Source organism: Hippopotamus amphibius, chromosome 15, assembly GCF_030028045.1.
Source record: "Hippopotamus amphibius kiboko isolate mHipAmp2 chromosome 15, mHipAmp2.hap2, whole genome shotgun sequence".
NCBI lineage: Eukaryota > Metazoa > Chordata > Mammalia > Artiodactyla > Hippopotamidae > Hippopotamus > Hippopotamus amphibius.
The window spans coordinates 17,903,458-17,916,400 of NC_080200.1; the positions used below are offsets into that span (position 1 = coordinate 17,903,458).

At 44.6% G+C, this 12,943-nt stretch overlaps 2 protein-coding genes across 2 annotated transcripts; both read right to left on the bottom strand.

Moving 5' to 3' along the window:
- Positions 1-1,170: 1,170 nt before the first annotated feature.
- LOC130837080 (olfactory receptor 10H1-like) lies at positions 1,171-2,103 on the bottom strand. Its single transcript, XM_057709859.1, has one exon. It carries the CDS (start codon positions 2,101-2,103, stop codon positions 1,171-1,173), a length of 933 nt encoding a protein of 310 aa, XP_057565842.1.
- A 9,325-nt stretch (positions 2,104-11,428) lies between these two features.
- LOC130837098 (olfactory receptor 10H1-like) lies at positions 11,429-12,376 on the bottom strand. The gene has a single exon (XM_057709890.1). It carries the CDS (start codon positions 12,374-12,376, stop codon positions 11,429-11,431), a length of 948 nt encoding a protein of 315 aa, XP_057565873.1.
- Between the last annotated feature and the right edge of the window lie 567 nt (positions 12,377-12,943).

Here is a 12,943-nt window from a genome sequence, read left to right on the forward strand (position 1 = left end):
TTGCAATATGATTACCACTGTAGTTAGCTAACACCTCTACTGTGTGACATAATTATTGCATCTTTTTTTGTGGTGTGATAAGATCTAGTGTCCTAGCATCTTTGAAGTTTCTAATACATTATTATTGTCTATAATTACTATGCTGTACATTAGATCCCCAGATCTGATTTATCTTCTGGTTGATCTACTGGTTGCAAATCTGTGTCCTTAAACAACATCTCCCCAATTCCCACACCCCCCATCTCCTGGTAATCAACACTTTACTCTCTGTTTTTATGAGTTTACATATTTCAGATTCCATTTATAAGGGATATTGTACCATATTTTTCATTCTCTTGAATATACATGCTTTCAACAAATTCTAAGTACTATGATGTGTGGTCAACTTCAAATCCTCCTCTCATGCCCAAAGGGGATCATTACACATTGTGATAAGGAATAAGCTTAATCCTGGGCTCTGCACTCATCATTGTGGTTCAGCAAACACTTCCATGCTGGCCTACGTGCAATGGAGAAAGTGATTTCTCATGGTGGGATGTTTTTTCCTTAATCTAACCATAGAGACTTCTCTGTCTCTCTGCAGCTGCTCAAGATTCACACTTGAAACTGGCCGTTTCCCTGACTTTTTCTGAGTCTGCTTATGACTCTTTCTAATTGCTATGGCACAGGTCTGTGCAAGCCTGAAATCCAGGGTGCTTTGCCCTCCTCTGCTGCAATCTGGCTTAGTCTTCTGTAGCCTCCCAACGTTTGTGTTGCAGCTCCCTGTTGATGCCTAGAGGAGGGTGGAGGCCTAACCTATTTCACTTCTCTTTACAATCTGGGTTTATGATGATCAGAGCAATTAGACCACCCTGGTTTCTGGCAGAAGGAGAACAGACTCCAGGTTTAATGATACCTGACAAAGTGTCCAGCAGCAGATAGGAATCCAAGAATCTGACTTTCTGTGTGTTACCATCACATACATCTTTCCACCCTGAATACACGCATGACGTTGCTTAACCATTTTGCAAACATTTGGATGTTGCCTACAAGGGTCCTTGTAAACCAGAAAAGCATCAGACAAATACAGGCTATTAAGTGCTTACACGGTGCCATCTCTAATGGTAGCATCTGGTAACTCAATTTAGCTACTTCCAAGAAATTCCTTCCAGATAATCACTTTTTTTCTGGCTAGAGCTTGCTGAGGAAGGTCTTCTTCATGGCGTTCTTCAGCTCCTTGTTCCTGAGACTGAAGATGATGGGGCTGAGGAAGGGAGTGAGGACTGTGTAGGTGATGCCCATCAGGGTGTCTATGTCCAGAGACTGGGGTCCCTTGGGCTTCAGGTAGATGACAGAGGCAAAGCCATAGTGCACGACCACCACGGTGAGGTGGGATGCACAGGTGGAGAAGGCTTTGTGCCGACCCTCGGCTGATGGAATCCTCAAGATGGCAGTCACGATGAAGGCATAAGAGAGGAGGATGAGGAGACAGCAGCCCAGCAGGGCTGAGATACACACCAGGCCCACGCCCACGGCCAGAATGGAGATGTTCTCTCCACAGGCCAACTTCAGAAGAGGTTCTACATGGCAAACAAAATGATGGATCTCATTAGACCCACAGAAGGTGAGGTGGAAAATGGCAGATGTCACCACCAGCCCCATGACTGAGCCACCAGCCCAGCACCAGGCCACCAGGCAGGCACAACCCCGGGGATTCATGAGCACATTGTAGCGCAGGGGGTGGCAGATGGCCACGTAGCGGTCGTAGCCCATGACGGTGAGCAGGAAGGAGTGGGTGAAGCCAAATGTGAAGGAGAAGAACATCTGGCTGGCACAGGCTGTCAAAGCAATGGAGTGGTGGGTGGAGAGCAGGTCGGCCAGCATGCGCGGGATGACGGCAAAGGTGTAGAGGACCTCGGAGATGGAGAGGGTGCACAGGAAGAGGTACATGGGGGTGTGGAGGCTGGGCTCCCTCCAGATGGTGGTCATGATAAGTAGGTTCCCCAGCAGCGTGAACAGGTACATCAGCAGGAAGAGCAGGAAGAACATGAGCTGAAGGTGGGGGAAGGTGGAGAAACCAACGAGGAGGAATTCAGTCACTGCTGAGAGGTTGGCTCCCTGCATGGAGGCTGTGCCTGAAGTGAGGTGTGAACAGAGAGGTCAGCTACTGGATGGAGGGATGTCTTCAGCTTCCATCATTCCTGGCTCTGCCTAGGGGGTGCTCCTGATAAAAGACAGATGGTATTGTTTGAGTTCATACTCTGCACCTCTTATGATTTAATCATCTCATTGATGTAGTGGGGAGGTGCTGTTTTTATCACTCTGTTTTGAATATTTTTTTTGTTTTGTTTCATTTTTGTTTTGAGTATGTTGAGAATACTCACTGAGGATATTGGGGTGCAGAGTCTAAGCAATGTGTTTACGGTAAAGCTGTCAAAATGGCAGAGCCAACACCTGAATCCATGGCAGGCTGTCCCCAAAGACTACCTTTCTAGCCCTCTAGGCTCTTTCCAAAATTGAAAATGTTCCTTCACCAGAGCTTCCAGCCATTGCTGCTCTGCCCTCCTGCTCCCTTCTGAGAAATCCTGTTCTTCCAAGAGCTTCAGATACCACGAGACATACCTACCCCATGGTATCTCTAACTTAAGATGAATCAATCAGATTTTTCCTCTGGAGTTCCCCATGCAAGGTATCCGAGGCAGGAAACAATAGAATTAATATTCCAGTTGTTTTCCAGATCCCATGCAGGCCATCTATATGTTCTGAAGCCATGCAACACAGCCATCTGGCAAAGAGTTATGGGAGTCAACTGATTGGGTTCGAATCCCTGCTCCACCCACTGTGTAAACTTGAGCAGGATTCTTTACTTCTCCATACCTCTGTTTCTCTCTACCTGCCTCAAAGAATGGTTGAGAGAACTAAATGAGTTATTCCTGGACTGTGATCTAGAAAACAAAAGGTACTACCTATGATAATTAAATCAATACAGTGAGCAAATGTACATGGTCTGTGCTCAGTAAAAAACAATTTAACGAGATTTCAATGCCTCTTTATAAATAACGTGCCTATTTTTTTGTGTGACCTTTTTTATTAGGCAATATCAAGTTTCAAAGGCAGTTAACCACTACGTTACTATCTCTATGGACTGGCCTGCTCTGGATAAGTCGTCAAAGTGGAATCACACTTTATGTGGCCTTTGGGGTCTGGCTTCTTTCACTCAGAATTATGTTTTCAAGGTTCATAAATATTGCAGCATGTTTGAAGAACTTCATTCCTTTTTATGGCCAAACAATATCCCTTAATGGAGAGACCAAATTTTGTTTACCTATTCACCCACTTATGGATATTTAGGTTGTTTCCAGTTTTTCATTCACGTGAATAGTGCTGCTTTAAACATTCATGTAGGAGTTCAAAGCCTATCAGTGGTTGCCATGGGATGGGGGGAGGGGAGAATGGAGAGTGACTGGTAATGAGTATGGGGTTTCCTTGAAGTAGATAGAGGTGGTAGTTGTACAACATCATGAATGTATTTAATGCCACTGAATTAATTGTATGTTATAAAATGGAGAAAATGATAAATTTTATCTGAAGTGTATTTTACCGCAATTTAAAAAATAGGAAAATGTAATGATTGCCGTCTTCAATGGGCTCATGTCCTAGATCTAGCCCTGACAGTTTGAGAACAAAACAACATGGGGAAACCAGACATTTTGGTGACTGAAGGCTCCATTCCCCAAATATCACTGGTTTCCAGAGTTTCTTGCCTCCCTCCCTTGGAGTCACTTGATTTTTCCCCTCACTTCTGGGTCAGCACCTGCCGTAGGTCCCCAGGATGGCAGCCCCAACAGCCCCACTCAGTCCTGATACTCTGAGATCCTAGAGGGGGTGACTCAAAGTCAATGACTTGGAAACAAGCGCCTACAAGAAGATGGTGGATGAGCTTGGAATCATGTGGGCTGTGCTCTCAGCTTCCTGTAGTTTTCCAACATCCAGTACACGGTGTCTCAGTATTTGAGGCAAGATCATTCTTTGCTATGAGGGGTTGTCCTGTGCACTGAAGGTGTTCACCAGCAACCCTGGCCTCTACCAGCTGAATGTCGGTAGCCCCTGCTCAGTAGTGACAACCAAAAATGCCTCCTCCAGAAATTGCCAATGTTCCCATGAAGGGGGGCAAAGTCACCCCCAGTTGAGAACCAATGATCTACAGAGTACAGTTGTAGTTCCTTAGCTGTTCCTTCTACCTGGATCTTGGCTCCTCCCCTTTTCCAACTGGCAAATACTGTTCATCTTTAAGACTCAGCTTAAATGTCACCTTCTCTGTGCAGCCTTCTTGGATGTCTCTTCCCAAAACATATTTTGTCACTCATTCCTGTATGCTTCCAAAACAATAACTCCCAAGTGTGTCTAAAAGTCCTAACTTTTTAACTTTTTCATGATCATCATTATGGTCAGTCATTTTGGAGATACAACTGTCTCTGGTGCTGGATTTTGAGTTCTTGATGAGAATAGCTACCCTTTATTGGACATTGACACCTGTACTCATGCATTTCTTATTAAATTTGTACTCCAATATTATGAGGTACCTGCTACGATCCCTGTTTTACAGAAGTGGCAGCTGCATCCCATAGAGGACACATCACTTGCCAAAAGGACCATGGCTCCTGGGTGGGGGAGCCAGGATCTGCACCTACATCTGAATGACCCCAAAGCCTATCCTTTCCTAACCTCTCTGTTATACTCACCACTCACTGGTGGCTGTTAATGAGTGTCAGAGCCACTCCCAGGACCAGAGAGTTCTTAGCTTCACCATACCAGACCATCCACACATTCCCTTTCTATATTAATTAGATTACAAAATCCACAGCCATCAATAAAGAAAGAGAGACGAATGATGAGAAGACAAGAGCTCACTATGTCCTGGGGACGTGGCCCAGGGCTTAATATACACCTTCTAGGATAAAGTGGATGTAGAACACACCTAAGATTGACACATCATCATTCTTGGAAAAAGCAAAAGTGTGGAGTCAGTAAAAAAGATTGGTGGTTGTCCAGGACTCAGGAGGATAGAGAGAGAGATGAATAGGTGGAATTGCAGGTGTTTTAGGGGGGTAAAAATTTTGCATGATACTATAGTGTGAATACATGACATTGTGTATTTGTTAAAACTCATAGGATAGGGCTTCCCTGGTGGCACAGTGGTTAAGAATCTGCCTGCCAGGGCTACCTAGGTGGTGCAGAGGTTGGGAATCCACCTGCCAATGCAGGGGACACAGGTTCGATCCCTGCTCCAGGAAGATCCCACATGTCAAGGAGCAACTAAGCCTGTGTGCCACAACTATTGAGCCCATGTGCTGCAACTACTGAAGCCCATGCGCCTAGAGCCCATGCTCTGCAACAAGAGAAGCCACAGCAATGAGGAGCCCGTGCACCACAAGGAAGAGTAGCCCCCAGTCACCGCAACTAAAGAAAGCCCATGCACAGCAAAAAAGATCCAACACAGCCAATTAAATAAATAAATTTATAAAAAAAAGAATAAATAGAAATCCTAAGTGTCTTTAAGAAAAAATCTGCCTGTCAACGCAGGGGACACGGGTTCAATCCCTGGTCCGGGAAGATCCCACATGCCACGGAGTAACTAAGCCCGTGTGCCACAACTACTGAGCCTGTGCTCTAGAGCTCACAAGTCACAACTAATGAGCCCACACTCCACAACTATTGAAGACCACGTGCCTAGAACCCATGCTGCACAACAAGAGAAGCCACCGCAGTGAGAAGCGCACACGCTGCAAGGAAGAGAGTAGCTCCTGCTTGCTGCAACTAGAGAAAGCCCGTGTGCAGCAACAAAGACCCAACACAGCCAATAAATAAAAACTAAAAAAAAGAAAAAGAATAAGAAAACTCATAGGATATACAGCATCAAGACTGAATCCTAATGTAAACTGTGGATGTTAGTTAATCACAATGTGTCAGTATCTGTTCAACAGCTATAACACAGTTACCTCACAAATGAAAGATGTTAATAATAAGGGAAGTTGTGTGCAGGGAGAGAGAAGGTATATGGAAATCCTCTGCACTGTCTGCTCAATTTTCTATAAACCTAAAACTTCTTCAAGAAACGAAGTCTATTAATTTTTCAGTAAAATAAGACCTTAGAACCATGATGGGTGTGGGTTCAGGATGGAAGAGAAGTGGACTAAAGTCTCCTGGCATTGATCCACCAGAAGAAAACTTAGTGGCTTCCTCTGTAAGTTAAACTGAACAACCTCAGAGAGAGTGTGACCAGTCTATCTGGCACTTAAGGAAACCCATAATGGGGACAGCTCCACATCCAGGAACTCAGGGGCCAAGCCCACCCATGGACAAATCCTATCCACACATAACCCTGGGGCAGGGTTTTCCAACTTCAACACTAGGGACTTTAGGTGCTGATAACTTCTTGTGTCTGGGGCTGTCCTGTGCAGCATAAGATGCTGAGCAGTATCCCTGTCATCCACTAAATGCCAGTAGCATCTCCCAATTGTGACAATCAGAAGTATACTCACACATTGTCAAGTTTCCCCTGGTTGAGAACCACAGACTAGGTCTGCGTAGTCTCCACCTTGCTAAACCTGTCTGCCCCCATCCTGGCTCTCTCTTCTCAGTGAAGCTGTTAAGTGTTCCCTCTCTGTATCTTCCCTCCCATCTCAGCCACCTCCTGCCTCCTGTTTTTCTGCCTGTTTTCATCTTTGATTCCTTTTCATCACACCTGCCCACCCTGATGCCTCCCTAATATTTTACACCTTCCAGGGGTGGCTGGAGCCTCTCCATCCTAAATGCCCTTTTGTCTTTTCTCTGCCTCCCCTCAATCATTTCACCTTTGGTTTTTGCCGAAACAGATTGCGGGCAGAGGTTAAAAGTCAGGTGGGTATTCTGGGTAACTTAGAGCGGTAGCTCTTCTCTCTCTGCACCTCAGTTTCCTCACCTGGCCTGCAAAGCAATCATCAACACTACTTTGAACCCAGGAAGTCAAGCACTGCCTTCTGCTCCCACCACATAGACTCAAATTACACAAGGAGTTTTATGAACAGGGTGACTTCTCTGAGTCTGTGGCAGCTGCTGGTTCCCCAGGTCTCTCCTGGTCAGATGCAAGGGAGAGAAGATGACTCACTTGGGGCTCCAGAATCTGCACCTGCTTCTGCCTCACTCCAACTGGAGGTCTTAGTTTGGCCCTTCTTTCTGCAGGTGAGGACCTTACAGGTGAGGGCTGCAAGGCAAGGAGCCACCCCCCTGAGCATGCCAGCCAGGTAGGGGCTTACCTGCGCCTCGCCAGCATCATTTATGCTGCCTCTGCTCCCTGCCTGCTGCCTTCTCCCTCTGCGGCCCCACTGTCTCTGCATCTGCCCTCTGGTACAGGGACACAGGACCCCTGGGGACCCTGGGAGGCATCGGGCAACCTCAGGGAGACTGTCCTCACTTCCCCTCCCTCCCTGCCTGACAGGAGTGAGTCAATTATCTGAGCTTCTCAGGGCCTTGGGCAGAGTCTAACGCTCTGCATATTTGGGATTTGAGACTCTGGCTGCTGACATCAGCAGGAGAGCAGCCCTGCCATTGTCCACTGGGGCTGAGGAGGCTGCCCCACATGCCTCTCCACCTGCTGTCTTGCCCATTCAGGGCATTTGCTCAATTAAATTCCTTTTTAAATTTTTAAAAATCAGCACACAAATATGTGTTTCTTCTTCTTAAATAGTTGAAATGCTGCAAACCAGGCTAAAAGTCATGCAGTGGCCAGCCATGCTATCACAATGATAAATTTGATCAACATCCTTACAGACCTCTGTATGCACATGGCAAGTAAACAAACACAAACTCATAAGAGTATTATTGTGGGGATTTTTTGTGCTTTTGCTTTGCTTTTAGTTTTCAGGTAACATTTACATAACTTAAAATTAACTACTTTATTATTTATTTATTTATTTTTTAGAAGTCAGTGGGTTTTACTAGTATGAGTAAAACTAAGTTGTCAAATCCAATTTCTTCTTTTTTTAAAATTTAAGTTTATTGGATTATAGTTGATTTACAATGCTGTGTCAGCTTCTGGAGCACAGCTAAGCAATTCAGTTATACATATACATATATTCATATATTCATTCAGATTCTTTTCTCATGTAGGTTATCACAGAAGAGTGAGTAGAGTTCCCTGTGCTATACAGTAGATCCTTGTTGGTTACCTATCTTATATATAGTAGTGTTTATATGTTAAACTCGACTCCCGATTTACCCCTCCCCCCAAGTTTCCCCTTCAGTAAGTGTAAGTTTGTTTTCAATATTTGTAAGTCTGTTTCTGAAAATTAACCAGTTTAAGGTAAACAATTTAGTGGCATTAAGCACATTCACAATGTTATTCAACCACCATTGGTATCTAGTTCTAGATCATTTTCATCACCCCCAGAAATGGGAGGGGGGGAGGGGAGGAAGAGGAGGAGGAAGAGGGGAAAAAAAGAGGAGGAGGAGGAGGAAGAAGAAGAAGAAGAAGAAGAAGAAGAAGAAGAAGGAGGAGGAGGAGGAGGAGGAGGAGGAGGAGGAGGAGGAGGAGGAGAAGGGGAGGGGGAGGGGAGGGAAGGGGAGGGGGAGGGAAAAGAAAGGGATTGGAGGGAGGGAAGGAGGGAGGGAGGAAGAGAGGAAGAGAAAAGTTGATAATGGCAATAAGAACATCCAAGGTTTGGCTACATTAAGTTTGAGATGCCTCCTAGATATCCACTTGGATATATGAAATTGGCAGTTGCATTGTGATAAAGATAAGAATTTGAGACACAAGGTACATAAAGCCAGGATTAAATGGACTTAATGGCTGCCTTGGGTTCCATGTATGAATGAACCAAGATTTGTTTCATAGCCCTTTATTAATGGATATACCGAATGTGACATATAAATATCACAGCTCTAAACATCTTATTATTCACACATATGTGGAATATGCCTATAAAATGTCCATCTAATTAGGTGGAAAAATGGGAGGCAAGATTTAAACCAGGTCATTCTAACTTGAAACAGAGAGTCCCACACACTGTTTCTCACTGCTTTGGAGGATAACGAAGTTTCTCACAATAAACATTATAAGCCAACATTTGGTTTGTTCAGTGTTCAGGGGAATACACTGTCCATCTAAGAAATATCTGTTAATCAATTGTATCTTCAAAGTACCATGTTGGTGCTGGGTGTGATAGTGGCAAGATAGACTTCCTGACCTCAGGAAGCTGATAGCCTAAGGGATCATAATAAGTTTGCATAAGGCACTGGGTGCCCTGTTCATTGTGGATACCCAGTCACATTGTGGGTTTTCTTTCCACTTGGATATTAGTAGGATCAGAGATCAAGTTGGACTTTAATGACGGAAATGAAAGTGCCTAGCTGGTATTCTTGTCTAGATATTCCCTGCTGCCAGGGAAGGGGAGCATCTCAGCACTAGTGTGAAAGAGTTACTCAGGAACTCCAGCAAGACCAAAACTTAAGATGATGAAGTAGTCCTGAATCTTAGAAATATTCCATTAATGTCTCAAGGATGTACACTCCAGTGTATGGTGGGCTTCAATTGCCCACCTGTGGTTTCAAAATCTCTTAACATGCTGGAGTGATTGATTTCAAACTGGGCTTGTCCTCCTGGGATGGGGGACCCACAAAACACCTTGTAAGAAAATGGTGTGTGAAGCATTGGGTTGGAGAGCCCTGGGAATCAGAAAAGTCTTACGTTGGAAGCCTGGCCCTTTTAAGTTGTGTCATTTTGGGTGAGTCATGCAACAATTCTGAGCCTCAATTCCCCCTCTGCCAAGTGGAGTTCATATGAGTTTGTCTGCCTTAACCCCCATTGTGAGGCTGTAATGAGATCATGTATTTGAGAGGTAACATGAAACATGCAGGATATTATGCAAAGGAGGAGACTCTGGGATCCTCAGTTTTGACTGAAAATTTTTTCCACATCTTCCCAATGCATGATAGCATGGGATATTTTTACTACTCAAGTATAGAGAAAAATTGAACTCGGCTTTAGGGAAAATGATGTATAGTTTACTATTCAACTTATACATGAATACACATATTTTCTTTTTAAAACTTTGGCTAATTTGACTATTGCTTATGCATTTTAATTACATTTATTGTTGTACAAAATGGTATCAGCATAACCTAGCATCCATTAAGTATTATAAGTTGCTATTTTAGTGCATAAATTCATATTCCAAAATGCTATAAATTTGTCAAGGGACTTTTTAAAATTGAGATACAATTAATATATAATAGTGTTAATGTTAATTAATGTTAACACTATAGGGTGTACAGTGTGCTGAAGTAACATATATATATATATTTCACCGCAGTGTTAGATAACACCACTATGATGTCATATAATTATCATATATATTTTTTGGAGGTGGGAACAATTAAGATCTAGTCTCTTAGCAACTTTGAAATTTATAATACAGTATTACTGTCTATACTCAAAATGCTGTGTTTTTGATCCCTCCCCCCCCCCAGCTCTTGTTTATCTTCTGCTTGATCTACTGGTTGCAAATCTGTGCCCTTAAACAACATCTCCCCCATTTCCCCACCCCTCAGCTGCTGGTAATCAACATTCTACTCTGTTTTTTTTGAGTTTACCATTTTAAGATTCCATTTATAAGGGATATTGTACTGTATTTGTCATTCTCTGGAATACACATGCTTTCAACAAATGCTAGGTACTATGATGTGTGGTCAACTTTGAATCCTCCCCTCATGCCTATGGAAGATCATTACACATTGTGATAAGGAATAAGCTTAATCCTGGGCTCTGCACTCATCACTGTGGTTCAACAAACACTTCTACACTGGCCTATGGGCAATAGAGAAAGTGATTTCTCATGGTGGGACTTTTTTTCTTAACCTAACTGTAGAGACTTCCTTCCTCTGCAGCTGCTCAAGATTCACCTTTGAAATGTGATTTCCCTGACTTATTCTGAGTTTGCTTATGACTGTTTCTAACTGCTATTGCACAGGTCTGTGCAAGGCTGAAATTTAGGGTTCTTTGCTCTCTTCTGCTATAATCTGGCTTAGTCTTCTGTAGCCTCACAATATCTGTATTGTAGCTACCTGTTGATGCCTAGAGGAGGGTGGAGACCTGACCTATTCCATTTCTCTTTGCAATCTGGGTTTATGATGATGGAGTAATTAGACCATCCTTGTTTCTGGCAAGAGAAGAATAGATTGTAGGTTTAATGTTACCTGACAAAGCATCCTGCAGCAGATAGGAACCCAAGAATCTGACTTTCTGTGTGTTATTTCACATGTCTTTCCACACTGAATACATGCATTTTGCAAACCTTTGTGTATTGCATACAAGGGTCCTTGTAAACCATTAAGCATCAGACAAATATAGGCTATTACATGTAGGATCTTGGTAACTCAATTTAGTTATTTCCAAGGAATTCCTCCTGGATAATCACATTTTTTCTGGGTGGAGCTTGCTGAGGAAGGTCTTCTTCATGGCGTTCTTCAGCTCCTTGTTCCTGAGACTGAAGATGATGGGGCTGAGGAAGGGAGTGAGGACTGTATAGGTGGTACCCATCAGGGTGTCTATTTCCAGAGACTGGGGTCCCTTGGGCTTCAGGTAGATGACAGAGGCAAAGCCATAGTGCACAACCACCACAGTGAGGTGGGATGCACAGGTGGAAAAGGCCTTCTGTCGACCCTCAGTTGAGGGGATCTTCAAGATGGCAGTCATGATGAAAGCATAAGAGAGGAGGATAAGGAGACAGCATCCCAGCTGGGCGGTGATACACACCAAGCCCACGCCCATGGCCACAGTGGAGACAATGTCCCCACAGGTCAACTTCAGAAGAGGCTGCACATGGCAGCCGAAATGATGGATCACATTAGAGCCACAGAAGGTGAGATGGAAAATGGTAGATGTCACCACCAAACCTATGACTGAGCCACCAACCCAAGACCAGGCCACCAGACAGGCACAACCATGCGGGCTCATGAGCACGTTGTAGCGCAGGGGGTGGCAGATGGCCACGTAGCGGTCGTAGCCCATGACGGTGAGCAGGAAGGCATGGGTGAAGCCAAATGTGAAGGAGAAGAACATCTGGCTGGCACAAGCCATGAAGGAGATGGAGTGGTTTGTGGAGAGCAGGTCAGCCAGCATACGCGGGATGATGGCGAAGGTGTAGAGGACCTCGGAGATGGAGAGGGCACACAGGAAGAGGTACATGGGGGTGTGGAGGCTGGGCTCCCTCCAGATGGTGGTCATGATGAGCAGGTTCCCCAGCAGCGTGAACAGGTACATCAGCAGGAAGAGCAGGAAGAACATGAGCTGAAGGTGGGGGAAGGTGGAGAAGCCAAGGAGGATGAATTCAGTCACTGCTGAGAGGTTGGCTCCCTGCATGGAGGCTGTGCCTGAAGTGAGGTGTGACATGGAGAGGTCAGCTACTGGATGGAGGGAGGTCATCAGTTTCCATGGTTCCCCTGCCCAAGGGGCTTCTTCTGATAAACGACAGGTGGCATTGGTTGAGTTTGTACTCTGTGCCTCCTATGATTTAATCCTCTCATCAGTGTAGTGGGGAGGTGCTGTTTTTATTAACCCATTTTGAGTATGTTGAGAATACTCACTGAGAATATTGGGGTTCAGAGAGTCTAAGCAGCTTGTTTAAGGTGAAGCTGTCAAAATGGCAGAGCCAACACCTGAACCCACTGGTTGCTGTCCCCAAAGAGTGTACTCTTCTATCCCTCTAGGTTGCTTCCAAAAATAGAAATGTTCCTTCCCCAAAGCTTCCTGTTGTTCTTGCTTTGGCCTTCTGCTCCCTTATGAATCCTGTTCTTCCCACAGCTTCAGATACCATAAGACATCCCTTGCGGTATCACACTTTGGACCAGTGGGCATCATTATGGCTATAACACTTTGGACCAGTGGGAATCACTAACTTACCGTGAATCAAGGAGTTATCTGTGCAAG

Coding starts and splice junctions, on each gene's coding strand:
- LOC130837080 (XM_057709859.1), bottom strand. CDS start 2,103: ATGCAGGGAGCCAACCTCTCAGCAGTGACTGAATTCCTCCTCGTTGGT.
- LOC130837098 (XM_057709890.1), bottom strand. CDS start 12,376: ATGCAGGGAGCCAACCTCTCAGCAGTGACTGAATTCATCCTCCTTGGC.